The sequence below is a fragment of the Panthera uncia genome (assembly GCF_023721935.1).
Source record: "Panthera uncia isolate 11264 chromosome B3 unlocalized genomic scaffold, Puncia_PCG_1.0 HiC_scaffold_1, whole genome shotgun sequence".
NCBI lineage: Eukaryota > Metazoa > Chordata > Mammalia > Carnivora > Felidae > Panthera > Panthera uncia.
Genome location: NW_026057582.1, coordinates 98,666,923 through 98,693,690, shown reverse-complemented (window position 1 = coordinate 98,693,690; position 26,768 = coordinate 98,666,923). Strand labels below are relative to the sequence as shown.

Genomic DNA, 26,768 nt, shown 5'->3' with positions numbered 1-26,768 from the left:
GTGATGGCAAGCTAAATGATAATGTTTTTGCAAAAGAGAGAGAAATATACATGGAGTTGAGCACAAGATTTACAAGCCCAAATGTAGGACTTGAGAAATAATGCACCACAAATGCTTCTTTCTTTTAATGAATATACACTTGGCATCTACTGTATGCTGGGTAGTGTTCAGGATACATAGGTGAGTAAGTCACTGCCTGCAGTCCAGGTGCATACAGTGTGGTGGGAAGGCAGGTCCTATGCATAAAGAGGTGCAGCCCTGTGTGGGAGTGGGGTGGACAGGGCTGTGGGGCTTCAGAGGAGGGAAGGGACCTATGGGGGTGAAACGTCAGAGAAAGGGAACAAAAAAGATGTCATGGTAAGTCAGCTCCTTCTTTGTCACAGTCCACCATCTGTATTGTCACCAAGGCCCGTGCAAGACTCCAACTCGCTGGCCTCAGCCAGGCCTTAGGCTGCTTAGTTACTTAGCCAGGCCTTAGGTCCAGCCTCTCCAGCTGCGCCTTCAGCTACTGCCTCTCTCTTGGCCCACGTATCTGTAGGATTTCATTAAATTCTAGCCTACCCAGGTGTGAGGCTGAGCTGGGATTTTACTCCCACCCTCTAACGCCAAGATACATAACAGCTATCTAGTTAATCTTTTCATCCTCAGGTTTCCCTACCTAAATTCAGGCTGCAGAAAATTCCTGAAGGGTGGAGAGCCAGAGGCTCTAAGATTGCACTGATGTTTGTTCTCAGAATCATAGTGTTGGAGCCGGATGAACGGACTTCAGCTAAGAAAGAAATTTCAGGTTTGCCTATTCTAAAAAATCTCAGTACAGAAATTTCCTCATGAGGAAATTGACTTCTGCAGAGAGTTTTAAAAATGGTATTGTAAAAACTGGTAAATATATTTGTGGCAATCTAGTGTACCTTCCCTTCTTGTGATTAGACCCCATCAGATGTCACATCCCAGCTCAACCTGCACTGATGAAAGTACCCTATAAAAGCTAAAGCTAATTAAGTTCCCTTCCTCCTTCCTCCCCACCCTGTCACCAGCTATGATTTCTTTGTTCATTGACGCAGACGTTAAAAATAAGTTGAAAATGTTTCTAAATTCTTTGTCATTTTGGGGGAAGATCTGTCATCACCAAAGAAATCTTGGAGTGTAGAACTGGAAAAAAAAAAAACCCAACAAGAAAAAAGTTAAAGCATAAAAAATAGTAAGAGTGCCCTTCAGGTAGTTATAGTGGGATGGGGTGGATGCGTTTGAATATGCACCCGCTGAGCTGCCTGGAATCTTTTCCAGAAAGAGTGTAGGTATAAAGGGAGAAGACCAATCAGGAAGCTGCTGAGTGCACTGGGGGAGATAGTAAAGGCCCTGATGAGGTGTGGGGCTCTGGAGATACAGAGGAGAAGGGCTACAGGAGGCGTCTTAGGTGGAGTCGACAGGAGCCAGAGAGCTTGATGAGAGGCAGAAGCTCCCTAAAGAGACACAGGGGAGCAGGTCCCAGGAAATCAGAGACCTACAAACAAAAAGAGGCCTGCTCTGGCTAATCCCCAAGGTTTGGTGTCTGGCTGGAATTGAGGACTGAAGGAGGGTGGGAGTCAGGTTTGAGGCCTGGAAGACTGGGCAAATAGTAGCAGAGATAAGAATGTAACCCAGGGGCGTGACAATCCCACCTTGTGGGAGCCTCTGGTTTTGAGCAACACATTCATGTAGACCTGACACCTCTTGGCTGTACCCCCAGATAATCTGCTGGTTCCTATAGCATTCTTCAGTGCTAGAAGTAACTTAGTGCAGAATTCGTAGGGGTGATGAAGAAAGAGTTTATAAGGCTGCCAATCAGAAAACTGCCCAAAGCAGGATTGGATGTGTGTTTTAGACATTTTTCTCCTTTCTAGGCTGCCACCAGCACCATCTGGCTGCATCCTGCCCCAGACCTCTTCTCTTGTGCCTCTCTTGTGAGGAGCAATCTGGTTCTGCCCTGAGATGAGCATTCTCTCGCTTCTGTTGCTCAGCAAAGCAAGTTGTCAACAGCCCCACCCTTGCTGGAAGGTGCTTTAATGGGCTGCTCTCGTTACTCCTGATGCTCTTTGGGCCTCACTCACCTCCATCCTTATAACAACCTCCTAAAGTATGTCTCCCAACCACACATACCACTCCCTTTGAGGGTAGAGTTGGTCAATCTTACTTTCTTTATTTTGGCTCGGAAGCGAACGTGGGTTTGGGTGGAAGGAACTCACAGCTGCTGGGCAGAGCTGGCATTTAAACCTGGGTTCTTGACTCCACGTCCCGGGCTCCTTCCACGGTATCAGATATGGGGTGGAGGGGGAGGAGTCCCGGTTCAGGTTGCCAGGGATTCAGCACCAAGCAGAAAGTTGGGCCAGATCAATGTTCTTAACTTTTTTTCATTATTACTCCCTAAAGAAGTCTTTTTAATATTTATTTATTTTTGAGAGAGAGAGAGAGAGAGAAAGAGAGCATGTGAGAAAGTGGGGCAGGGGCAGAGAGGGAGACAGAGGACCTGAAGCCGGCTCCAGCCTCTGTGCTGATAGCAGAAAGCCTCATGCAGGGCTTGAACCCACAAACCGTGAAGCCGTGAACCATGTGAACCACAAGCCGAAGTAGGATGCTTAACCAACTGAGCCATCCAGGCGCCCCACTCCCTAAGGAGGCTTTGTAGACATTTTTTCCTAATTGCCCATCCATGAAATTTTAATACCACCAGATCTGTTTAGGCACTGCCTGTCTATCTATTTTATAATAAAAAAAGGTAAGATTCCTGTGTCCTCCCCCCACCAAGAACAACTTTTCATCCCCGTTGAGCAGTATCATCCTTGTTGAGAATGCATAGACTCAGGGTGGTTCTCAAAGTGTGGTCCTCTGACCAGCAGCAGCACCAGGGATCTTGTTGGAAATGCAAATTTTTGGTCCTGCCTTGAACTTGACTGAACCAGACACTCTGGGGGTGGGCCCAGCTGGAGGTGCCTTAGTAAGCCCTCCAGGGGGTTCTGTTGCACGCTGGAGTTTGAGAACCACTGGACTAGCTGATACAGACCACCACTGGGTTTTTTTTTTTTTGGTTCAGCAATGGATGAAGAATTATTAGAGCCTGCCTGAGGGAAATGCAAATATTCACTGTCTTGTTAAACACTGATTCCTAATTAATTGCCATCGCAGTCAGGATCCATTTTTTTAATCCTCCAGTCCTTTTTAAGCACCTTTTTTGTACAAGTTATGCAGGGCACTGTGGGCAGGAAAGAGCCAGGTTCTCTGGGGCTTGAGTTGTAGATACAGTTTAGGTATCTCGTTTAGGAAAAGGAATAAGAAATCATGAATACACAGTTGGGCAGGGGGCTTAGGGAGGGGCTTGTGCAGGTGAGGAGGTCTTGAAACCTAAGCTCCATGGGTTCCATGCAAGTCAGCCCCGTGGAAGATCCAGTGGGTGGTGGCAGTCCTATAGGTCACACAGATGGGCAGCCGGGCAGGATAGTCTACTGCCGGCCAGCGGTGGGCAGGGGGTGGAGTGTGCCAAGCACCTGCCAGGGAGGCACATATGCAGTCGGGGCATGGAGTGGGGAGAGCATCGCCTTGGTGTGGAGTCTGGGGAAAACCCTGCGGGAAGTGTTGTTTGATTTCTGGAAGAGGCACACCTATGAAGAAGGGGAAGGCTCCTACAATGAGGATGCTGGAGAGAATTATGGAGGGAAGGAGGGAGGGAGGGAGGGACATATGTGTAAGCACATTTCTATCCGATGGTTCCAAGGCATTTTCTAGGTGGCCACCATACCTTGTTGAAAACACAGAGAGATGATGTTCTCCTCTGGTTGGCAGTGGAGCCTTGTTTGCCGCAAAGGGCAGGAGCTGCATTTCCCAAGAAGGTCCTGGGCTCAGAGACCCCTTCTCCTTGCCCAAGAGCCACAGGCTGACTTCTTCCCCTTCCTTATCTGTTCCCGAGAATTAGTGGCTGACAGATTGTCCCACCGCGGTGGGCAGGGTGTGAGGAGTGGTGCATCACCTGCCAGCTCCGGCAGGGGAGCCATTTGTCATTTGGTCGGGGGCAGAAGTGTGAACCATACTTGGATATTGGGATTTACAGCCCACCGGCCAGCCCTCCTCCACGGCTCGGCTGCCTGGGAATGAGAGCTGTCTATTATGTCTTCCTCAGTGGCAGCTGTAACTACTGCAATTTTCCCAATGGACACCTCTAAGGAACCAGTTACTTTTAAAAAGGCAGTGCATTTGTACCTCACCAGCTCCATCACACCCATCAATCAGGACATACTCTAATAGGGAGAAGATTTCTGCAGCAAGGCTTGGTTGTCTCCTTAATTCACTTTGTTAGAAATGGCCTAAATTACGCTGAGGTGTAATTAAGATATTCAGAGTTAGTCTTCTCTCTGGAAAAATATGTAAGAAGTCATTAGTCTTCTGCTTTGTGAACTGAGGTCTTGATTTAAAAGGCTTGACTCTCTTTATCCGCATGAAAAGCCTGCTATCTTTTCCTGTCTTTCTCTCTCTTCCTTCTTTTCTCCCTTTCTTCCCCTCTCCCTTTCTCCCTCCTCTGTCCTTTCCTCCTTCTCTTTCATGGGGTTTTTGCTCCATGCCAAGTGCTTTGTTGGGCACCAGAATAGAGGATGAATATGACAAGGTGTCGACTGTGGATGACTGCATGTAAACAAATGGGAGAGAAGAGCCTCAGAGGGAATTGGCAAGCCCCATAGAATGGATTTCTCAATCCCAGACTACTGACGCTGGGGGCTGCATAATTATTTGCTAAGGGGCTATGTTGTGCACTGTAGGATGTTGAGTGGCACCTCAGACCTCTACTCACCAGGTGCCAATAGCACCCTCTTCCCCAGTTGTGACCAAAAAAAATGTTTCCAGACAATGTGAAGTGTCCCAGGGGTGGGGGGTTGCAAGGGGGCAAAATTGCCCCAGTTAAGCAACACTGAGAACCACGCCCGAGACTGAATTCCCCACAGGACAGAGCTCCTTTCCTGGCTCCGCTGCAGGGAGTGAGCTATGTGATCACAAGCCACTCGCTTACTCTCTTTGGGCTTCCTTTTTCTTACTTGCAAAATGAGAGTTGGGAAAACACTCCTTCCCAGTCCTATGAGTCTATGGAAGTTTGGATTTATCGATTATAACATATTATATCACTGGCTCTGGAAAGGTAGGGATGAAGTTTATGCTTTACCATATACTTAGAGTGCCTAGGACAGAAGCCTGATACTTCCATTAATTCTAATGAGCGGAGCTCCTGGGTGGCTCAGTCAGTTAAGTGTCAGACTTCGGCTCAGGTCATGATCTCACAACTTGTGGGTTTGAGCCCCGCGTTGGGCTCTGTGCTGACAGCCCAGAGCCTGGAGCCTGCTTCCGATTCTGTGTCTCCCTGTCTTTCTACCCATCCCCAGCTCGTGCTCTCTCTCTTCTTCAAAAAAAATAAACATAAAAAAATATTAATTAGCAAAGGCTTACAGAAACTATGTGCAACAGAAATAGGGCCTGTGATCGAGAAATTTACATTCTTTGTGGAAAAAGACGTCAGTCCCAAGAGAGACCACCCTGGGCCCAGTCTGCCTGTTTGAATCCTGGCCCGGCCTCACACAGGCCCTATGGCTTTGAATAAGTTGCTTCGCTCTGAGCCTCAGTTTCCTCATCTGTTAAAATGGAGATGGTGATAGTTACGACCTCAGCACTGTTGTGAATTTTTAGTTTAATGAGATAGTACAGAACCCCGTGCATGGTGCTCAGTAAGGGTTGGCTGTGATTGTGGTGAAGATGAGGCTGAATTATCAGCACCAGTCCATACGGCTCCGTGCTCAGTGCATGATGCACACAGGTGAGTCCTGCCAGTGTTCAGAAGGAAAGAAAACCTCACCGGGAGAGAAACAGAAGTACAAGGAGTACCTCTGAAGGATGCATATACTTTGTTTTGGTGGGGTGCTGTAGGGCAGGGAGGGGGGGCATTGGAGAAGGCTCAGAGGGGCTCAGTGAATAACAAGTAGAATCATGGAGGCTTTGATACAGATCTAAATTGCTCAGAGCAATGAAGTGACCTGCCTAAGGCCACACCAAAGACAAAGAACAGAGCCAGGATTAGTGCCTTAGATTCTTGGCTCCTGTCCAGTGCTCTTACTGGACCGGCACTTGTCTGACCAGCACTGTTGGGGTTCTAAGAGAAAAAGGCATTTCTTAGTGAGAAAGTTCTCAGTGCCCTAAGTGACTGGAGTTAAAGCAGGTCTGTCTTGAAAGCCCCTAGGGCAGGGGCAGGGGCGGATGGTTGGGCAGGTCTCAGATGGGATCAATCACCCTAGAGCTGAGTGGTTGTGAACCTGTGATACCTCTGAGAGGGCTGGACAGAATGCTTCGTTTCGTATTGTCTGTGAAGTAGAAGCACCAGGATCGCTAAGGAAATAGAATGAAGGGAGGGCATAGAAATGAAGAGTACAGATTATTTCCAAGCAAGATCCAGTGAGAACTTCAGACTCCCTGTTTGCATTCAGGTGAAAGGCTAATTATAAATTAGCTCTAACAGATGTTAAAGAGGTTCCACCCAAGCTGTATTTTGCAACACTTCGTTATCTGACGTTGGGTATTGGCAATCTGAGCTACGCACTGGCACTGATTTACACAGGTGGGTTGGGCCCGAGAGCTCAACCAAGTAGGAGTCCCCAGAACTGTGTGCCACCACTACTGCTGAACAACCAAAATAGTGTTGCCTTATGTTTGCAGGACTCTGGTCAATGCTTTCATGAACATCACTGAGCCCTGACAACTCTACTACCCTTATTTTATGTAAGTGCCAACTGAGGCCGGGTGAGGTTAACGCACCTGCTCAAGGGCATGTGGATGCCCTCTGGATACCTCTCACTGTGGACCTCCCTGTGCTCTTTACCCTCCTGGGGTAGCCAGACTCCTAGAAGGCCCCAAACACCCCTGCCTGCTGGTCTTCACCCCTTTGTGTGGGCGCCTCCCACAATGTACCAGGGTTCATCTGTGTGACCAATAGCATACAGCACAGGGATGTCATTGCTGGGATTAGATCATAAAGGACCAGACCTTCTGTGTCGGATTCTCTCTCTCTCTCTCTCTCTCTTTCTCTCTCCTTCCTCCTGATGTCTCATTTTGGCGGAGGCCAGCTGCCGAGTCATGAGCAGCTCTATGGAGAGGCCCCCATGGCAAGGAACTGAAACTTCTGCCCAGCACCCAGTGAGGAATTGAGTCCTGCCCATAACCCACTGAATGAGCTTGTTAGTGATTCTCGAGCCCCAGTCGAGTCTTGAAGTGACTGCAGCCCCTGCTGACTGCAGCCTCGTAAGAGGCCCTGAGCTCAAGTGCCGTCTCATAAAAGACTACCCCATGGAGTCCGAGCCACCCAAGTGAGCTGCTCCCAGATGTCTGGTTCTTTGTAATTGTGACATTTTAATGTCTGTTGTTTTAAGCTGCTAGATTTGGAGGTAATTTGTAATGTGGCAATTGATAACTATATACCCTCTGACTAGGAGGTAGGAAGACCTCTGCTTAAGCCCCTTCCCTCATTCTCAAAATCTTTGCTGCCCTGGGTATTCCAGGGAAGAATATCCTATCACAGCTTATTCATCCCTTTGGGTTAACCATGACCATAGGACTCTTACTAGGAAAATGCCCCTGGGAGATGAAGTCACTACTTAAGGAGTATCCTTTGTAAAGATACGTATGTTTTTATTTTTATAGATAAGAGCCATTTACATGTGGCCCTATATTAAAAAAAAAAAAAAATTGAGACCCATAGGGCCTAATGTATGCAAATTGGGCAAGACTCAAATACCAGTCAAGCATATATGGAGGTTTTATTGATTCTGTTTTTCTTAGTTCTGCATAATGCCCCAATTTTGTGACATAATTTTAGTGGAATTAAATTCGAGCAGTTCAAAATGATACTCTGGGTCCTACAACACTAGATGCTGGTCTGAGTGAGCACACAGCACCCACTGTGTGGCTGTGGTGGGTGGAGTGTCGGGGACGGAGTCGCTGGCAGAGAGGACCTCCTTGACTTGCTATTTACACAGGCTTCCTAATCACGTGAATATATATTTTCCATATATATATATATATATACATATATATATATGTATATATATATATATGTATGTATATATGTATATTAGCCTTTCACCTGAATGCAAACAGGGAGTCTGAAGTTCTCACTGGATCTTGCTTGGAAATAATCTGTACATATATATATATATATATATACACATATATATATATATATGTATATACATATATGGGTCTGATGAGGATATGGGCTATCACTGAGGAAACATTCTCAGTGTGAGTTTATTTATTAAGTCAGTTTTCCTTACAACAGCATGAAAGTTCTGGATCATGGGCAGAATGAGAAAGCATGAGAAATGAGAGGCACACGAGGGGGAAAAGAAACTTTGATGTGATATTGAAGATTTGCTCAGGGCCTCTTTCTCCTGCTCTCAGCTAGCTGTCTGGAGGGAAAGACCTCATAAATAAGTCCCACCAAGGCATCTAATTGTGGATTTTGAGACTGTTGAAAGGGATATTTGCATTTAAGAAGAGGTTGAAGCATGAAAACAAAGTAACACAAATTAAGCAATTTTTAGGCACCAAGTGATGATGGAGTGGAGTGGCATTTGCTGAACACAGTACATTTTCTAGGCCCTTGGATCTGGTCTTCAGAACTCTGCCACCAGCATGACCAGCTCGAGGGCTGGGGTGCTCACATTTACAGAGCCAAATGGCACAGGACTTAGGTCAGACTACCCGAGTGGGAAGTTGGGCTCCTACGTTTGGTCTTGGGCAAGTAATTTAGCCTCTCTGCACTGTCCTCATCCATAAATGGATAGAGTGATAGTTCCTCTAGCCATTGGGGTTCCTAACACCCACAAAGGTTTGATGTTCAGAATGAGGTAACACTTAGCATAGACCTGCCATATAGTAAGAATAATGGTTAGTTATTACAGCTGCATTATATGTTTATATTATAGCTACATATATATTATAGTAATATTAATTCCAATAATATTAGTTAGTTATAGGATTATTACTCTAGTACAGCGATATACTCTCAGGTGGAGAGCGTGGTTTAGATTTCTTCTGCTTGCCTGGCCTCTCTGACCACCCCTTCACCAACAGAAGAGCAGACAGATTTGAGGTTCTTGCAGGAGCTGTGGGCTAAGTGGCCTCAGGCCATGTGGGTGAGAGCAGTTGGGCTTCTGGGTGGGAGGGCTGGGGAAGCTTTCTCTCTGGTGCCAGAATCTGGATGGTACCTCTGAACTTGGCAGGCACGGTCCCTTTCGGGGGCCGGGGAGGCTGAACAATGGGTGCTCTGTTGCTTGCTGGGACTGTGTCAAGGTATCTAACTTGGTCAGAAATGCAGCCAAGTAGAAGCCCCGCCCCCCACCCGCTCCAGGTTGTGTGTGACAGTGCGGGCAGAGAGGCTGTCCGGTTTCCAGGTCTGGTGGCACAGCCAGAAAGGGTCGACCTGGAATCATGCGCCAGGCAGCGTTTTCAGCACCACTGAGTTGTCACTGGGATGGACAGCCCTGTGGTGGCTCAGCCCTCTGGCGATGACAGCCTGTGCTTAGTACAAGGATGGGGGAGAGGGACAGTGCTACATGGTCAGGCAATGGCAGGTGCCCACCAAAGCCTGAATCTCTGATCATTGTGCCTGAACTTTCCACACTCACTGAACGATGTATCAGAGGGGGCAGGGCTGTGGAGCTTCTGCTGCCTGACCACCGGCTACAACACTAACGAGTATTTAGCAGAGATAGTACTTAGGAATCCATCAGGAATTTGCCTTCTGCTGTATGGGGGCGGGGAAAGGGACTGATGAAACTAGCCTTGGCACCTCTTAGGTTCTAAGTAGTGTGCCGGGCACTTCAATTCATGTTGTCTCTTAAACCTCACAACAGAGGTAATAGCATAATTCCTCCCACTTCACAGGCCAGGAAACGGAGGAGTAAAGTGGTTGGCCGCAGACTACCCAGCTAGTAAGAAATAGAGTTAGGATTAGAACCTGTGACTGGCTCAAACCCCACGCTCAACCACTCTGTGGCAAGGCCGTGCTGCGATTTCTCCCTTGTGTTTGTGGAGTGGGGGGGCACTGTCATTTCTTGAAATGCCAGCTTCGGAGCTTCCACCTTTGGGGCTTTCTTGGGCTATTGGGGCAGGATTGTGTAGACAGGATGTGTGTCCTCCTGAGGCGATGGCCGTCAGGAGCCAAGGACTGGGTCACCTTCCCTATGGACAAGGCTCTTTTTACCTGTTCTTAAAGGATGCTTTTGTTTCTTTACTTCCAGATTTTAGGGGATAAATTTGAGAACCACTTTGACGCTGCAGTCTAAAAATTCACCCTCCCCTGCGCCCAACCGTGAACTCCATTCCATCCTGGCTATTTAATGGGAGCACTTTTTCCTTAGCAGGTGGGCTTCAGTCAGGCTTCCACCTGGGTGTAATTATAATCCTCTACACTTCCAGAGACCTGAAAGACCTGAGACCTGAAGGTTTTGCAAGGGCTTCTCCCCTCCCTAATAACCAGTTGGCAGTCATTCATCAGAGCCGGAAGCAAGCAGGTAACACCCCTCATCGCTGTCTCTTGCTCCCTGGTTGCTTTGGAGACAAATCAGGGCTCCACCCACTCCCAGCCCTGGGTTCAGAAAACCAGAGATTATGATGGGAGAAAATATTCCTCCATATTTCACTCTGGTGTTTTAATTTATATGCATCCAGAGAGTGGCAGATTAGAGGTTGTGAAACTATCAGGGAAAAACAGCTTCTAAAAATACAAGTGTTGCTAGTGCGATGGGCCAGATTTGGAAAGAGGGCGTCTTGCATTTTCCCCCCTCCAAGGTGAGAAGACAACAGGGTAATTATCCAATGAGCAGTGCTGGCTCGCAGAGGAGCAGCAGTGACAAATATTCGCGGTACCTATCTACCCACTTAGCGACAAAGGGGCATTCTAGAGCCCTGTAAATAATATTTCCAGATTAGCAGGACAAGATATGCTGTTTCATAAAGTGAACAGCATCAACATTCTCTATTTCTTTTCTGGCAGAAAGTCCAGCTGTCTTGGTGGAGATGCCCCATGCATTGAGGACACTGGGCTCAAAGTTAGGAAGTGGCCTAAGTGGCCTAAGCCAGCACCTGTGCCCATCTCCTTCAGACCCTTCTCCTCAGCAGGGGTCCTGTATGTCACCCTGGGCCTACCACCTTCCCAACCCACCCCTACTTAAGTCCTGACCCTATCACTCATGTGGGCCTTTAACAAGTTTCCTAAACTCTCTTTGGCTCAGTTTCCCAGTTTTTAAAATGTATTGAATAATAATCCCTGTCTCGCATATTCATTTGGGGTAAAAAAAAAAAAATTAACTATTACAAAGGGCCTGGAACATGGCAAGTTCCCAATGCATGTAATTGTTCTTCATAATATAAGCAGGTAGGGCATGGCGACAAAGGTGTTTAATAGGGTGCTTGAATGAATCACAAATAGTTAAATTTCAGGTGATGGGGAAGATTTTTTTGGACAGGTAAAGCTATTTGCTGCCATTCAAATTCTATGGAGATGCCCATCCCTTCAGCTTTTTTGTAGGGTCAGCCCTGTATTATCATGAAGTGGATAAAGGCCAAGAGGGACACAGGCATTGTTTTTACAGTTTATAATGCTCTTTAATTAAAAAACATTTTTTAAAGTTTATTTATTTATTTTGAGAGAGAGAGAGTGCAAGCTGGGTAGAGGCAGAGAGAGAGAGAGAGGAGAGAGAGAATCCTAAGCAGGCTCTGTGCTGTCAGCGCAGAGCCCAATGCAGGGTTTGAACTCAGGGACTGTGAGATCATGACCTGACCTGAAATCAAGTTGGACGCCAGGCCCCCTTCTTTCAAATGCACACTCAGCATCATCAAGTTAGCTATATGAATGCCACATTTTGCAGATGACAAAACCAGAGGTCAAGATTAAGTCCCCTTTTCAAGTTGTAGGTCTGGACTCCTAAATCCGGGTTTGCTCCCTCCAGTAAGATGTACCAGGGAATTCATCCCTAGGTTGTCAGAAGATGCTGGGGTATGGCCCCCATAGACGGGGTCCCAGGTATTGCCAAAAGGAAGTATTAGGGGAAAGAGGTTTGCTTATCTGTAGAATGATTTTACTAAGACTGGATAATGAGAGGCCAAAAAAATCCCAGGATTTCTTCTGTCCTGGAACTCCTCCTTCTCCCCAGACCTGGGCCCTTTGCACTGAAGACTCCAAGCCTGGGCTTTACTCCTCTGACGTATTTCAGAGGATGAGGCAGGTCAGAGAGGCAGTTCCTGAAGATTTCAGGCAGGGACGGGAAGGAAAGTCTTTTCCTTTCCAAGGAGCCTACTCTGAGAGCAAAAGTCATCCCTATAGGTTGTCCAGATAGGATGGCTACGGAGTGACTCTTCCAAACACCAGCACTGTACCTGGCACCTAACGGGGACTTAATAAATAGCTGTTGGATGCGTGGCAGAGATGAGGAAGCTGAGGCACTTGGTGGCTCCGTGTACTTCAGTGGCCAACCTGAGCATGGACACTGATCTCCAAGACCCACCCAGTTCCTGAGTTGGAAGGGGGCTTTGGGATTGAATAAGTCCACTTCCTTACTGAGGACGAAACTGAAGCCCAGAGTTGTGAAGCAATCTGCCCCAGGCCACACAGCTGCTTGGGGGGCAGACCCCGGCTTTCCTGACCTCCAGCCTCCGGGCCACACCCTGACAATATTCCTGACAGCAGGATTTTATGATGCATCCATGGTGGAACCAAGCTTACCTCAAAACCCATGCATACCTCAGCCAAATTTCCTTAAAATAACTGTTGTGATCAACTTAACGTGTTAGAGGTCCCAGACGTGGGGTAGGGAAAAGAAAAGCCTGTTAAACCTACTAATTGCTGAGAAAGCTACTTCTGAATGACGGTACAAGCTCTGGAAATGCATACAGATCAGTCAGCCTGTTTGCACCACAATGTTCTGGAGCAAAACCAGCAGGTAGGAAATAACATGCCTGATAACCCAGAAACAGAAATGCAGTCAGTTTCAAGGGACAAATCTTCTGGAAGCTATTTATTAAGGAACTATCCGGAAAGGTCCAGATTGTTTCTACAGTTTTTTCATTTTTAGAAGTTTATTAATTTAATTTAATGTAATTTAATTTAATGTAATTTTAGAGAGAGGGAGGGAGCACAAGCAGGGGAAGGGCAGAGGGGGGGAGGGAGGTAGAGAGAGAGAGAGGGAATATCTCAAGCAGACTCCATGCTCAGCACGGAGCCTGACATGGGGCTTGATCCCGTGACCCCCAGGATCATGACCTGGGCCATAACTCAACTGAATGAGTCATGCAGGCATGCTCCTTTTAGAAGTTTTAAGTGCCCAATAAAAGCAATACCGTTACCACCGCTAGAAAACAACACCTAGTGTTTACCAAGTGCTTGTTATGTCCCAGGCACTCTGTTACGTGTGGTACATGCATTGTCTTTAATCCTCACAACAAGCCCAGGAAGTAGAGGTAATACCCTCAGCCCCATTTACACAAGAGCGAATTGAGGTTCTGCAAGGTTAGATCATTGACCTGCTTAAGAACTAAGTTGCTAAGCAGTCCAGCTGGGACTGAAACCTGGGGGTATTTGACTGGAAGGGCCAGAGTCTCACTCATGAGGGTTCTAAAGTCAGCATGCATGTGTATTCAGAACTGCCCTTGAAAATCTGGTAATCACTCATGCAATACAGAGTTCAGCCAATACAGGCATACCTCATGCGGGAGACATCGTGGGTTTGGTTCCAGACAACCACAATAAAGCCAATATCATAACAAAGTGGGTCAAATAAAATTTTTGGTTTCTCAGTGCATAGAAAAGTTATGTTTATACTATATCATAGTCTGTTAAGTGTGCCATAGAATTATGTCTTAAAAAGGAATTCTCTAATTAAAAAATACTTTATTGCTGAAAAAGGCTAACCATCATCTAAACCTTCAGCAGGTCATAATTGCCGATCATTGATCACTGTAACAAATATAATAATAATGAAAAATTTGAAATATTGCTAGAATTACCAAAATGCGATCCAGAGACACAAAGTGAGCAAACGGCGTCGGAGACACCGATAGATTCGTTCAATGCAGGGTTGCCACAAACCTTTAGTTTGTAAAAAACACAGTATCTGCAAAGTGCAGTAAGGCCCAGGATGATAGAACAAGGTATATCTGTACTTTTTCCCAGTGGATCATCAGATGAAGGCCAGGTTGAATGAAAAACAAGTGTCTTTCTTTGTATGCTAGAATCATACTCGGGGCAGCAAGATGCTCACGCCACGTGGGGCATGCAGGAGGAAAGGGCACCCTACCTCCTACTTCACACCCACTGTGGATTCGTGCTCACCAAGTGGCCTGGTGAGAGGGATCATCCCCGTGCTTGTGATTATTGTCGTTATTTCTCTCACGTGTTATCTCACTGTTTGGTGGTTTGCTGGCCAAGCACCTGTAGTTGAACTCTTTCAAGTTAAATGCATCTAGGAAGGGATTCCACTACATTATCTCCCAAGCTCCTGGCTGGCAAATGGGACAAATAAACAAAAAGCAAAACGAGTTCTTTGCCTCTCATGGGCCAGTGTTCAGTCTTTTTCAAGCTGCGAATTTTACTAGCATCCTTCTTTATTGATGTGCCCTCTGGTGCTTTGCTTCGCCCTCTGACTGCTGGGTGGTAGGAGTCATCCTCGACCATGCGCGCTCTGGGTCTGTGGCCATATCAGACATTCCTCCCATGAGCACTGACTGCACGCAGCACCCAGACTGCAAGGATATGGGGTCTCCAGGAGGCATATCTGCTGTAGAGGAGGGGACAGAGGAGAGAACCAACGAGGACGAGACAGGCGGACACTTGCTGGGCTTGCAGCAAGCTTAGGCAGTCCACGCATCTAACTAGGGCAACCAGCTGTCCTGGTTTACACGGGTCTGCCCAATATAGCACCAGAAGTCCCACAAACCAGGAAATTCCAGGCAAACTGGGACAGTGGTCACCCTCACCCAGCCTGAGGGGATGTGGAAGGGATGTTCCAGGTGAGACAGATCCAGAGCGTAGGACCTCTCTGGGCACATTAAAGAGAGAGGGGGCGGGGAAGACGGCAGAGGGACAGACACAGGTGAAGGGACAGTGGCACGAGGCAGTGGTATGGTCAGAGTGCAGGGTCCATATCAAAGAGTGGTCGGAGAGGAAGCACAGAGTCCCTGCTCAGTCATGGTGTGGGCTGTCTGCTGGAACCTACTCCTAGGAAGAACAGGGAAGCCCTGGCTGCCGGCTGCTTCACTTGGGGGAGACATGGAGAGAAGCGTGCTGTGTGGTGCACATGGGCTTTGGGGCTGGCAGTCCTCATCCACACGTCTTGCGGAGGCCCTCACACACCCACAGTCATGCTGCAGAACCTCTTACTGCTCCTTTTTAAAAACTTTTTTTTTAATGTTTATTTATTTTGAGAGAGAGAGAGAGAGAGAGAGAGAGAGAGAGAATCCCAAATAGGCTCCAGTTGTCAGCACAGAGCCCGACCGGACACGGAGCTTGATCTCAGGAACCGAGAGGTCATAACCTGAGCCGAAATCAAGAGTCAGACGCTTAACCAACCAAGCCACCCAGGCGTCCTAGCTTCTCATTGCTCCTTAAGTTGTGTCTCTGTTCTGCTGGGTGAGTAACCTCAATGCCTCTGAGGAGAAGGGGCCCCAGGCCAAGCTCACCTTTCCCTCAGTGTCACCGGGAAGGTGGCCTTGGGTGTCTGTTGGCTCTCCCACATGCCCCCTGAATGCCTGGCTGACTCTGGACCTTCCCTGATTCTCAGTAATCTGTCAAACAGGGACGGCAATAGCTTCCTTGTAGGGATGCTGTGAGGCCCAAATAAGAGGATGTCTGCCCAAGTGCCTGATACTGTGCCCAGCACGGAATGTGTGCATGGAAGACTGACGTTCAAGCTCTGAGGTGCAGGAGGGAAAGGACTCTCAGAGGACCGAAGGCCTGGCGCCCCAAAGGGGCCTGTGAACAAGGGGAATGGTGAATGGTGTGTGCGGCTCATGCTATAACCCTGTCCTACCTCCAGCACTCCCTGACACCACAGATACCCGGAATCTTTAGAGCCATCATTGACACCTCTCTCCCTCACCCTCATAATCGATCGCCATTTCATGTTAATGCTACCCCCTAAGTCTCTCTTGAATCCACTTTTACCCGTCCCCACCCCATCCAAGGGACCACCAGCTCTCTCCTGGCTGCTGCCCCCTTGTGGGTCTCTTCTTCCTCTCTTGCCCCTTTTAGCACCCTCTGTACACCAGCAGCCGGAGGGATCCCTGGTTAATTCAAAGCTGATGCTGTCGTCCCCCTACGCACACCCTTTGCTAGTTACCTATTATTCTTGGGGAACCCAGCCACAGGACCACCCATGGCCTATGGGGAGGCTGCTGAATCTTATGGTTCAGGCCCACTTTTCAGCTGCCCCTTGAGCTACTTTCCTCCTTCATCTCTACCCTCCTACGATGGTAGCTTTGCTCAATTCCTAGAACACATCTCACTTTTGCTTCACCGACAGCCTTGACTTGCAACCCACTTCCTTCCCATTAGCCTAGCTAACTCCTGTTTCATCATTTAGGTTTTATGTAAGGGTCACTTCCTCACTGTGTTCTGTAGCATTCTCAGCGTGTTCTATTTGCGGCTGGTTTTAGTCAAGCATCTTTGAATTTGGGGAAGGAAGTGATTTTCTTTGTTTGTTATGTTTTTGTAGTTTTTTAAATGTTTATTTTGAGAGACAGCAAGTTGGGGAGAGGTAGAGAGAGAGGGAGAGAGAATTCCAAGCAGGCTCTGCTCTGCCAGTGCAGAACCTGACATGGGGCTTGATTCTATGAACTGGGAGATAAACCTGAGCTGAAATCAAGAGTCAAACATTCAACCGACTGAGCCCCCCAGGTGCCCCAAGAAGGTGTTTTGAGAGGCAGTGCGCCCAAAGGTAGAAGCATGAACTTGGGAGCCAGGGTGTCTGGGCTCAGAACTTGGTGCTGACACTGGCTGTGTGACCTCAGCAAGCTATTAACCTACACCGTGCCTCAGTTTCCCCATCAGTACAAGGGGATAATAATAGTATCCATCCTAGTGAGTGGTTGTGAGGATTAAGTGAGTTAATATTGGTAATGCCCTGAAGAGCACCATGTCCAGCCCATAGTAAGTGCTCTATTAACATTAGTTACACAGTGTGACCGTTCCCCCTTCCACCCAGTCTTAAAGCCTTTCTGAAGGCGGGGAATGTGGCTTAGGCACCTCTCTCCATGCTGGTGCCTGGAAAAGCACCCAGTGCACAGGGAATTATTGACAAACAGGGTTGGAAGGGAATAATGTGATGAAGAGGGTTGAAATGTCAAAGATAGAACAGGATACTAGAGGCAGACCTGCATGCTTAGCTCTGCCTAGACCCATGAGAATGACAGGCCAAAAGACAGGGTCAGAGGGGATGATCCTGCCAGGTTTTAGTGGCCCACCCTCTTGGTAGACTCAGCACCACTGGTAGGTTCACCCAAAATTTCCATAGCAATTTTCTCAACCAGCTCAGTCCTCAAGAAGAGAACCCACGTTGGACATAAATTTAAAAAACAGACAATAAAAATTTGAGGAGTGATCTGGGATGTCTGGGAAAGTCACTTTAAAATGCCCTTTTTAAGTATGGACAAAATTAAGATATTTGATTAACAGATACATCTCCCATAGAATAAATTAGAAAATACTTAGTTTTCTTGCTTCCATAGCACTTTTCACAGAGCTATTAAATTACTAACACTAAGTAGGAAAAAAGAGTACTCATTAAAAAAAAAAGATTTAGGACAACTTGCTAAGAGATATTTTTACTCAATGAGTGTGATATCATCGAAGGCAGCAGGCTCTTTAACTCCCCAAAATTTACTTAAAAAATAGATGGAGAACCATATTTCTACTTTATATCTGCGGTTTATTTTGGGGGATGGAGTATGTATGCTGAATGGTGATGTGCCAATGAGAGAGACACGGTGAAGGGACACGGGTGACCTCCTTCTATCCTGACATCGGGCCCTCCCGTCCCCCCACTTATGCCTCTAGTGGTGTGTGTGTGTGGGGGGGTGTGTGTGCGTGTGCTCCTGGGAATCTTCTGTCAGGTGCAAAATCCCCTTCTCTCTTCAGGATCGTAAGTGTGACTAAGTCACAATGCCGGGTGTCAATTGCTTATTTGCCAAACATCAGATCAGAGCCTCCTGGAGTTGGACAGAGTCATAGAAAATCTCCCCACAATGGCTACTTTATTGGTCTGCAAAACTTTTGTAACCAATGGTCATGTCTTAATATTTAGTAACCTGGCATTTGACAGAGGGATTCTCTACATAGTTCATATGATTTGCATTTCATCTCAGGAATGATAAAAATGAATTAAAGATAATTTAAAATATTTATTCCCTTTCTGAAGAATTATGTGGTTGGTTAGCTTTGAAGAATTTCAAAACTACTTGTTCCATAGCCACGTCATTTTGTTCTATACCTGTATCATCAGGGGCCGATCATAGTTTCGGCTGGAAATCACACTGGCCCAGAAACACATCCGGCTACCCTCTCACTGAATAAAGTGCTCCCCTAACACATCCCCAACAGGAGGTTATAATGCTGGCCAGGTCTGAGAAATCACCCACTTGATCTGTGCAAGTCTCCGGATGAGAGTTCATTGCTCAAGTTAGCAGTAGAGTTCATTGCCCAGTTAGCAGTAGAGTCAGGTCTCAAAAATAGGTTTCCTGACTTTCTAACCCTGAGCCCTTTCAAAAGTCCCCAAACACAGGGTAAGGGGATGGTGTTTATCATTTGGCTAAACCACGCCACAAAGTTTTTCAGCTTACTGTAGATGTTTGCCATAGAATGTTGCCTTGAAAACATGGGATGTACCTATCAGAGGGTTGGAGGGCACTTCCAGGGGTCTTGTGGTCTCCTGTTGTCCCCAGGAACACTGCTCAGGGTGGATGCGTGCAAGCGAGGAGGGTGCCCAGAGCTCCAGCAGCCACAGCGGCTCCATACACCTGCTTAGTGACCCTCCTTCTTTTCATGAACTGTTTCCACCTTTACAACACAAAAGGTTGTATTACAACCTAGAAGTATGTATTACTCGCCCATTTTACAGATGAGCAATGAGGCCCAGAGAAGACTTGGGTCTGCCTGACTCCCAATCCTGGGAAAGCTCTTCTCATGACTCCATGCCAGCAGACAATGCTGTCCAAAAGTTGGCTTGACTATGTGGAGAAGGGAGGGTCGGAGAGCTGGAGGGGGCGGATGAAGCGGATGGAAGCTTCACCCCAGTTCACTTTATTAAGATGAGTTTTAAAGAGAGTACTTGTAGTGCATGGGCTACCTTTCAAAGGGGGGAGAAGAAAGAGCCTCTGCTAGTGGCCTCTGGGGTGGAAGCCAGGAGGCTGTGGGCTAGGTTAGGAGGAAGACTTGTTACCATACACTGTTTTGTACCTGTTATAATTTTCTACATGCAAATGCGTTACCTTATAAAAATACATAACATTTAAATTTAAAAAAGGAAAAGAAGAGAAAGATAATGCAGACACTTGCTAACGAAATTTAGTCTGCATGAATAGGAATATAGAACCCAGTGACAAGTCTCCTCCTGCTTCTGACTCCCAGGCCCTTCTGCCACCTGCTTCCCCCATTCAGCCATTGCTATTGTTTAGAGACACTTGATGTTCATACAAGTACACATGTGCACGTGTCCTCTTTCACATAAGTTGGATTAGGCCACACAGGGTGGGTGGCGTCTTGTTTTTTCACTTAAATCTTGGAAGATATTCCACATCAGTACATCAGGTCTATGTCATTTTTTTTTTAAAGGCTGCATCTTTTCTATGTGCATGTACCAAGACTTATTTATCCAGTTCTCTATTAATAGACATTTACCTTGTTTCCACTCTTGTGCTGACCCAAAGTGAATATTCTTAATATATTTCTATACATGTGCAAGTCAGATAAACATTTAGACATCTAATTGCTGGCTCAAAGGATATCTGCATGTCTTTAATTTTTAAAAATTGTTGGTGAGATTTAAAGTTTGCCAGATACTGCCATGCTGCCCTCTGAAGAGGTCACACAGCTACCACTCCAACACAAGGCGTGAGGATGTCAGTTCCTTACAAGCAAGAAGCATTTTTGTAAAGCGGAGCAAACTTTTCTTCTATAGAAAGACAAGTCACAATGCATTCGACCGAGAGTTGTAAAGATTGGTGCTGTGGCCTCTTTGGGGCAGGGGCAGGAACCTAGGAACTCATGGGTGTTTGCCCCTCTCCATGGGGACTGGGCTTTCCCCTCTCAACCAGCCAATCTATGGATATTTATGGAGCATCCCTTATATGCCATGCACTTTACCAGAAGCTGTAGGAATCATCAGGAATCAAAGACTCTGCACCTGCCCTCAAGAAGCTTGTAATCTGACTGGGCAGATAACAAATATCTCATGAGAAGAGAAGCAACAATACAAGGCCAGGCAGGAGCTAAAGTTCTAAGTGAGGCTTGTGGACAACAAATATCTTAGGAATTTGGGGGAGTCATATCACTTTTAGCTGGTCGCCTCTTGGGAAGGCTTCTCAGAGGGAGCAGAATTTGATGAATGAGTAAGCTTTTTCTGGGCTAAGAGGAAGAAGGTGAGTGCTAGAGGTGGGGGGTGGATTTTTAATTTCTTTTTTTTATAAATTTCTTTTAATGTTTATTTATTTTTGAGAGAGAGAGAGAGAGAGAGAGAGCAAGGGAGGGGCAGAAAGAGAGGAAGACACAGAATCCAAAGCAGGTTCCAGTCTCTGAGCTGTCAGCACAGAGCCTGATGTAGGGCTCAAACATGCAAACCATTGAGATCATGATGTGAGTTGAAGTCGGATGCTTAACTGACTGAGCCATGAGGTGCCCCCAATTTTTAATTTCTAAGCAATAATTAGTTTATGCTGATCACCTGCCAGATACCCTGCAAGACACTCATTCATTCATTTGCTCAAGTGATATTGCTCATGCCTATTGTGGGCCATGCAATGTCCTAGGAGCCTAGAGAACTTAGATTCTTGGCACGTCCACATTTGTATGTTTCATTTTACAGGGAAGCAAACTGAGGCTCTAGGGGTGTTAAATGGCTTGCCTTAAGTCATTGGACTACTGTGTGGCCAAGCTGGGGGTTTGATGTTGGTTCTGATCCTAACTGTGGTACTTTCCCTTGCTAACTACTGAAGAGCAAAAGTACAGAAGGAGAAACACACAAGATGCATTTGGGAGACAAAATGTAGGTCAGTCTATGAAAGACAAATTGGGCACCAGACCTGAGGCCTATTCAAGTCGTCCAAGCTGCATACCCTGTAACAAAACCACTCTGTAAGAAAAGATGACATTACTGTGGTCTGAAATTTCATGCCTTATGCAAGTGGTATTTATTTTTCCCTGCAAATTGCGATCTGCATTGACATTATTAAGGAAATCACATGGACCCAGCAGAAAATGAAGAACCCAATTGATTATTTTTATTGCTATAGAAGTCCTTTGTAGGCGGGCTGGGAAGAGACCCAATTTCATCTGCTTGTAATATTGCAAATGCGGCTAATTGCCTGTCTTTGGTAAAGGATAGAGACAAAGGAATAATCAAAAGTATTTATTAGAAATTCTGTTGGACAAATTAGCTTCACATTTCAGTGGCCTTCATCTCAGTGCAGAGCACCAAAACTCCATGTGTTACTAAAAGACAAGCATGGCATCACCTTTCCTACTGTTTATACACTTGTTTCCAGCAATATCTCTAAAGTACTATTGGATTGATTATTTTCAGCCTGATTTTTCTTTTTTTATACCTGTAGAGGTTGAACTGTCAGTGGAGTGCCATTCAATTCAATTTAGTGGTTATGACAGTTGAAATAACTACATTGGATCTTAATATGTGTGTCTCATGCATAAATCACATTGTTTGCCAAGCAGTAATGAGCAGAGAAGCTGCTAGGAGACTTAAAATCAGGGCTCCATAGAGAACTGGGTCTTGTAGGTTGGAAAATGTTCACCAAACATCTGAGAGTCCGACGGACTTCAAGTCTGGGGCCCAGAGTCCATCAGAATGTGGGCCACATGGCTGGTACTTAATGAATCTTTATTGACATGACAACTCCTTAATGCTTATAAAAGTTGGCTTAACTCACTAGTCTGATGTACATTTTCTCATTCATTCATTCATTCATTCCTGAGAGCTCAGTATTCTTGGAGATATGAAGAATTCTGCGTGGTATTTGCCCACTGAACTATAACTCTATAAATGGTTTCAAAACAGGTGCACAGGACTTCTAATAGTGCAAGGTGGGAGGTGGTCTGTGGCATGAAACAATGCCCCTGGGAGAGGTGGTGTGCCATAGGCTTAGAACCAGACTCTGAGGTCAATTACTGGCTCCTACAGTTACCAACTATACGACCTTGGGCAATTTGCATTACCTCCCTAATTCCTAGATGTCTCATCTGTGAGATGGGATAAATCACAGTAATACCTATATGGTAGGGTTCTGAGAGGAGTAAATGAAAGAAAGCTTATAAAATGCCTGGCACTTAGCTCAAGAAATGCAAGCTATAATAATAATAAGAATAAGAATAAGAATAAGAATAAGAATAAGAATAAATTGCTATTCTTGGAGTTGAATCATTTCTTCTAGCTTGGAGGCAAGACAGGTGGTCGTGGCTTTGATTTGGGTCAAGTTTGGGTATGCTGAACCCAAGGAGGGGGCGGGCCTTTTGTGGACAGGAGCTGAAAGCTAGAGCCTGGGAAGGTGGGTGTGGGTGGTTATAGGTCGCTCTGATGGGAGCGGAGGGAGATGAGATACAGTTGGAGAGGTAGGTGGATCAGACCATGGAGGGACTTGTAGACCCCTGCAGAATGTTAAGTGGTTAAACTTTTCTCCAGGAATCAGGCCAGCCCTCAGATGTCATGGAGAAGTGACCTGGTAAAAATCAGTTGGCTCCCCTGGAGATCAAGTATTTTATCCTAAAAATGAAATTCAGTTACTGCTCAGTCAGGCAATTCCCCAAATTAAAGCAAGCAGAAAATACAGGCATTTCCTAACTTTTACATCATCTGGCTCTGAGTCACTTTGGGTACTTCTAGCAGGGCTAGTCAGGGTGAATGGAGACATGTCTTTTACAAGCTTGAAGGGAGATGCATTGCCAATAATTTTTGAACCCTTTTATTTTCCTCTGTGTGGGGTTCATGCCCTTTATGATCACATGGTGAATATTGTCCCCCAAATTATTAAATTTCAAAGGTGGTTTGGCCCCTAAAATGTCTCCTGATTTTGGGCTGTTTCCAGTCTGTCCCCAGGAGTCGAGTCCATGGTGGATGAGCCACCAGGCAGGTTCTCTGGAAAGCAGGGGCCCAGCCCCTGAACATGGCCACTTCACTCCTACTTCCTTCTTTCACTCCTTTTTTTCCAACTTGTGGAGCCTCAGAAGCACCTTATCTCTGTCCAAAGAGGTATCTTGGCAGAGAAAATCAAGGCAGGTTTTGTTTAAAAGGCAGGAGATAGCGAAGCCCTCTTCCTCCCTGGAAGAGACTCTACAGACCTCTGGCTGACTTCATCATCCAATGCCCGCAGGCTACAGTTGAAGGGAAAATTGTTTGAAAAGGGAAACATGAAGAAGCTTGCAGGGAAAGACCCCACTCAGAGCTCAACAAACATTGCCTGACTGGCAGCTCAGCATGATGTTGCTGTGGTGCAGGACCAGCCGGCTATTCTGACTGTCCTGACAAGCCACTAGAGGTGCAGATCGAGCAGAACGAACCTGATTTGTTGTTGGGGTGCATAAGAACCCAGGCACAGTGCAGTCCAGCAGAAACAGGGAGAGAGAGGCCATGGAGCTCAAGGCCAAATGCACTTTCCTCTGAGCTAAATGCTACCAGGTCGTAGAGCATTTTACAGCCTCCCATCCCCTGCCACCTGAGTATGGGGACACACACCATCCATTTGATTGTGACCACAGCCCTTTAGGAAGGAGGCCTCAGCTTTTGTCATATGTGAGGACACTGAGGCTCAGCGAAGGCAAATGGCTTGACCAAATTATCACAGAGCTGCCAGCACCTGGCAGAACTGGGGCTTCAGATTTAAACCCTGTGCTCCACCCGTGGCACCATGCCACTGTCATTTGGTATACAGCTATCAGAGTGGGGCCCAGCCTGGCTGACGGACTGACCCCTATGTCTTAGCTCTCTGTGAATCCCTCTAACTGTTTGGACCTCAGTTTCCCTAGCTGCAAGAAGGAGGGGACTAACTTCAGCTTACACTATGATGCCAGCCCAGAAGGAAGGCACAACTACTTGGCACACAGAAGTAATCAAGAGGAACGAAACTACACTGCTTCCTGTGAATCGGGTTCCTTGGAGGATGGTATGAATTTGACAAGAAGCCTCTCAGTGGCACATGTCTCTTCTGGATATCTCATTAGGTTCTGCTCTGAAAGAACCTGGCCTGCTTTCTTCCAAATGAGTTCCGGGGACCTGCTTGCGCTCAGCTGTACCAGAGACAGGGAGAACCTGGGTGCTTCTGTGCTGATCCCTTAGCCCAGCCAGACTCAGTGTCTTCGTCTGTAAAATGGGGACACATGAAACTACTGTCCTCCCAGAGTTGTTAGAAGTGAGACAGTGCATGGACTGAGTGTGGCACACTGCCTGGCTCCGGCAGATCATTTAAGTGTTCCCTAAATGATCTGTCACTTTTATTGCTAACATTTGTCACTGCTCCCCCTGTGTCAGGCACTGTGTTAACCACATTATATAAATTAACTCACTCAATCCTTTTAAATGACATAATGTAGGCTAAACGCTTCACATAGTTCCTGGCACATGGAAAGTGCTCAGAGTGGTTCCTGTCGTTAATATGGTATCTGGCACAGTTAAACCTGTCCAGGTCTGGGCCGTGTCCTGGGCTGCTGCTTTCCTGGGGACCAAATGCCATGAGTTAGCTCATGTGGTCCTTCAGCATCTCTCTTTGTTGTAAATCCGTGCATTGCTCAAGGCCTGGTCCAGAAGACGGCTCCTCCCAGTTCAGTGATTTACTGGCGGAGACAGACGTGTGAGCCAGCGGTTGCAATGTAGTCCAGGAGTGCCTCGGCAAGGTGAGTGTGAGGTGTGCTCGTGGAAAACAGGAGGGGCACATCACCTCTGATGTGAGGGCAGGAAGGTCAGGAAAGGTGTGGGGGACCGAAGGTACTTGGGTTGGGTCTCGAAGGAAGAACAGACGTTTGTGGGCAGAGGAGGGGAAGGAGGGCAGAGGCAGGAAGTCATAGGTCATTTGAGATGGCCAGTAAACAGGTAGGGGGCAGATGATGGAAGGCCTTGGGGGCCAGGCTAAGTTGTGTTTCTCTGGAGGCCATGAGGAGCTGTTGGAAGGATTTTAGATAGGGAGAACGTTTGATTAAATCTGCCTCTTTGAAAGATCACTAGGATTCCAGGCCAGGGAAGGATGGTAGGGGGCAGCCTGTGAAGCGCCTAGAGCAGCAGTACAGGGAGGAGGGGGTAAGGACATGAAGAGGATGGCAGCAAAGGGGGGTAGGGGAGGGAGTGTATGGGAGACATGAAGTGAGACATTGAGTGGCCTCCATGTCCACTGAATCACTGGATTTAGTAACTGGCTATGTGGTATGAGGGAGAACAAGAGGTCCACAGTGACTCCCAGGGCTCTGACTCAGGAAGGTCTAACAGGGAAGGGCTGAGGAGGGCCAGTTGGGTAGACAGAGGTGGGTGCCCTTCTGCTTTGGCTGCTGGACTGAGGTCTGAGTCATCAGGGACCTGGAAGCTGTCCCCTACACTTGTGGGGATGGCCGGGAGACTCACCAGCCAGCTCTGGCTGCCCCAGGGCAGGAGTGACTTTGTGTCCAAGAGGGTAGTTGAGGGGCCTGAGGATGTTTAGCCTGGGTGGACGAGAATGAGAGGGGCCGAGGAAGCTGTCACCCTCACAGCGACCCTTCCCGTGTTCATGAAGGAGATCTAACTCTTTGTGTTCCCGAATGCCAAATTCTGACACGTAAGTGAGAAGCAGAAGGAGCTTGATCTGGGCTCAATGTGAAGGAATACAAGATGTCAATTTGGTGACAAATTACCTGTGTCAGCGTGGAACTTCCCTGCTCCCAGAACAGAGGTTGTGCTCCCCTGAAGGAGAGCTCTCCTGAAGGTCCGGATGCCCCTGAAGGAACTGTCCCCTCCTCCTCCACCAAAGGTCCTCATGCTTCCCTGTCCCAATCCCTGGAACTCTCAGCAGGGGAGGGACAGTTGCTTCACAATGGAGGTAGAAGGACCTTGGATCAAGTGGCTGAGGTGTTACCTTCCCATCCTAAGATTACACTGCTCCTGGGTGAGTAGATGGAGCCAGTGTGGCTGTAATGTGTTTTAACTGACAATGAGTCATTAATAAAACGATGGCGAATTTCCTTTTAACAAGATCTGCTATGACCTAAGACAAGATAAAGAAGGTGAAACAGCTGTAGTCCACCAGGAAAACTGGAGTGACTTGGCCCCGACTTGTGTAGGTTGGAGATGGTCAGGACCCTGATCTCATCACAGGCATCTTGGTAGACTGGGAATGAGTGAGAGATTTGGGGTCAGGAAACCCCGGCAGGAAGCCCTGTTTTGTCCCCTGCCAGCTCTATGACCTAGGACGAGTTACCTGGCCTCGTGTTCCTCCTTCTTAGTGTGGTTTCGAGGACTGCAGGCACCCCTCACTGT

The 26,768-nt window shown here is 47.0% G+C and overlaps 1 protein-coding gene across 1 annotated transcript in view; it reads right to left on the bottom strand.

Moving 5' to 3' along the window:
• Positions 1-26,270, bottom strand: part of LIPC (lipase C, hepatic type) — a 54,256-nt gene extending 27,986 nt beyond the window's left edge. The window contains exons 1-2 of the mRNA XM_049614137.1: positions 26,147-26,270; positions 25,881-26,063 (exon numbers count right to left, since the gene is read on the bottom strand). Of these exons, the coding sequence (XP_049470094.1) occupies positions 25,881-26,063; positions 26,147-26,270 (307 nt within the window). The remainder of the gene's footprint in view (positions 1-25,880; positions 26,064-26,146) is intronic.
• Between the last annotated feature and the right edge of the window lie 498 nt (positions 26,271-26,768).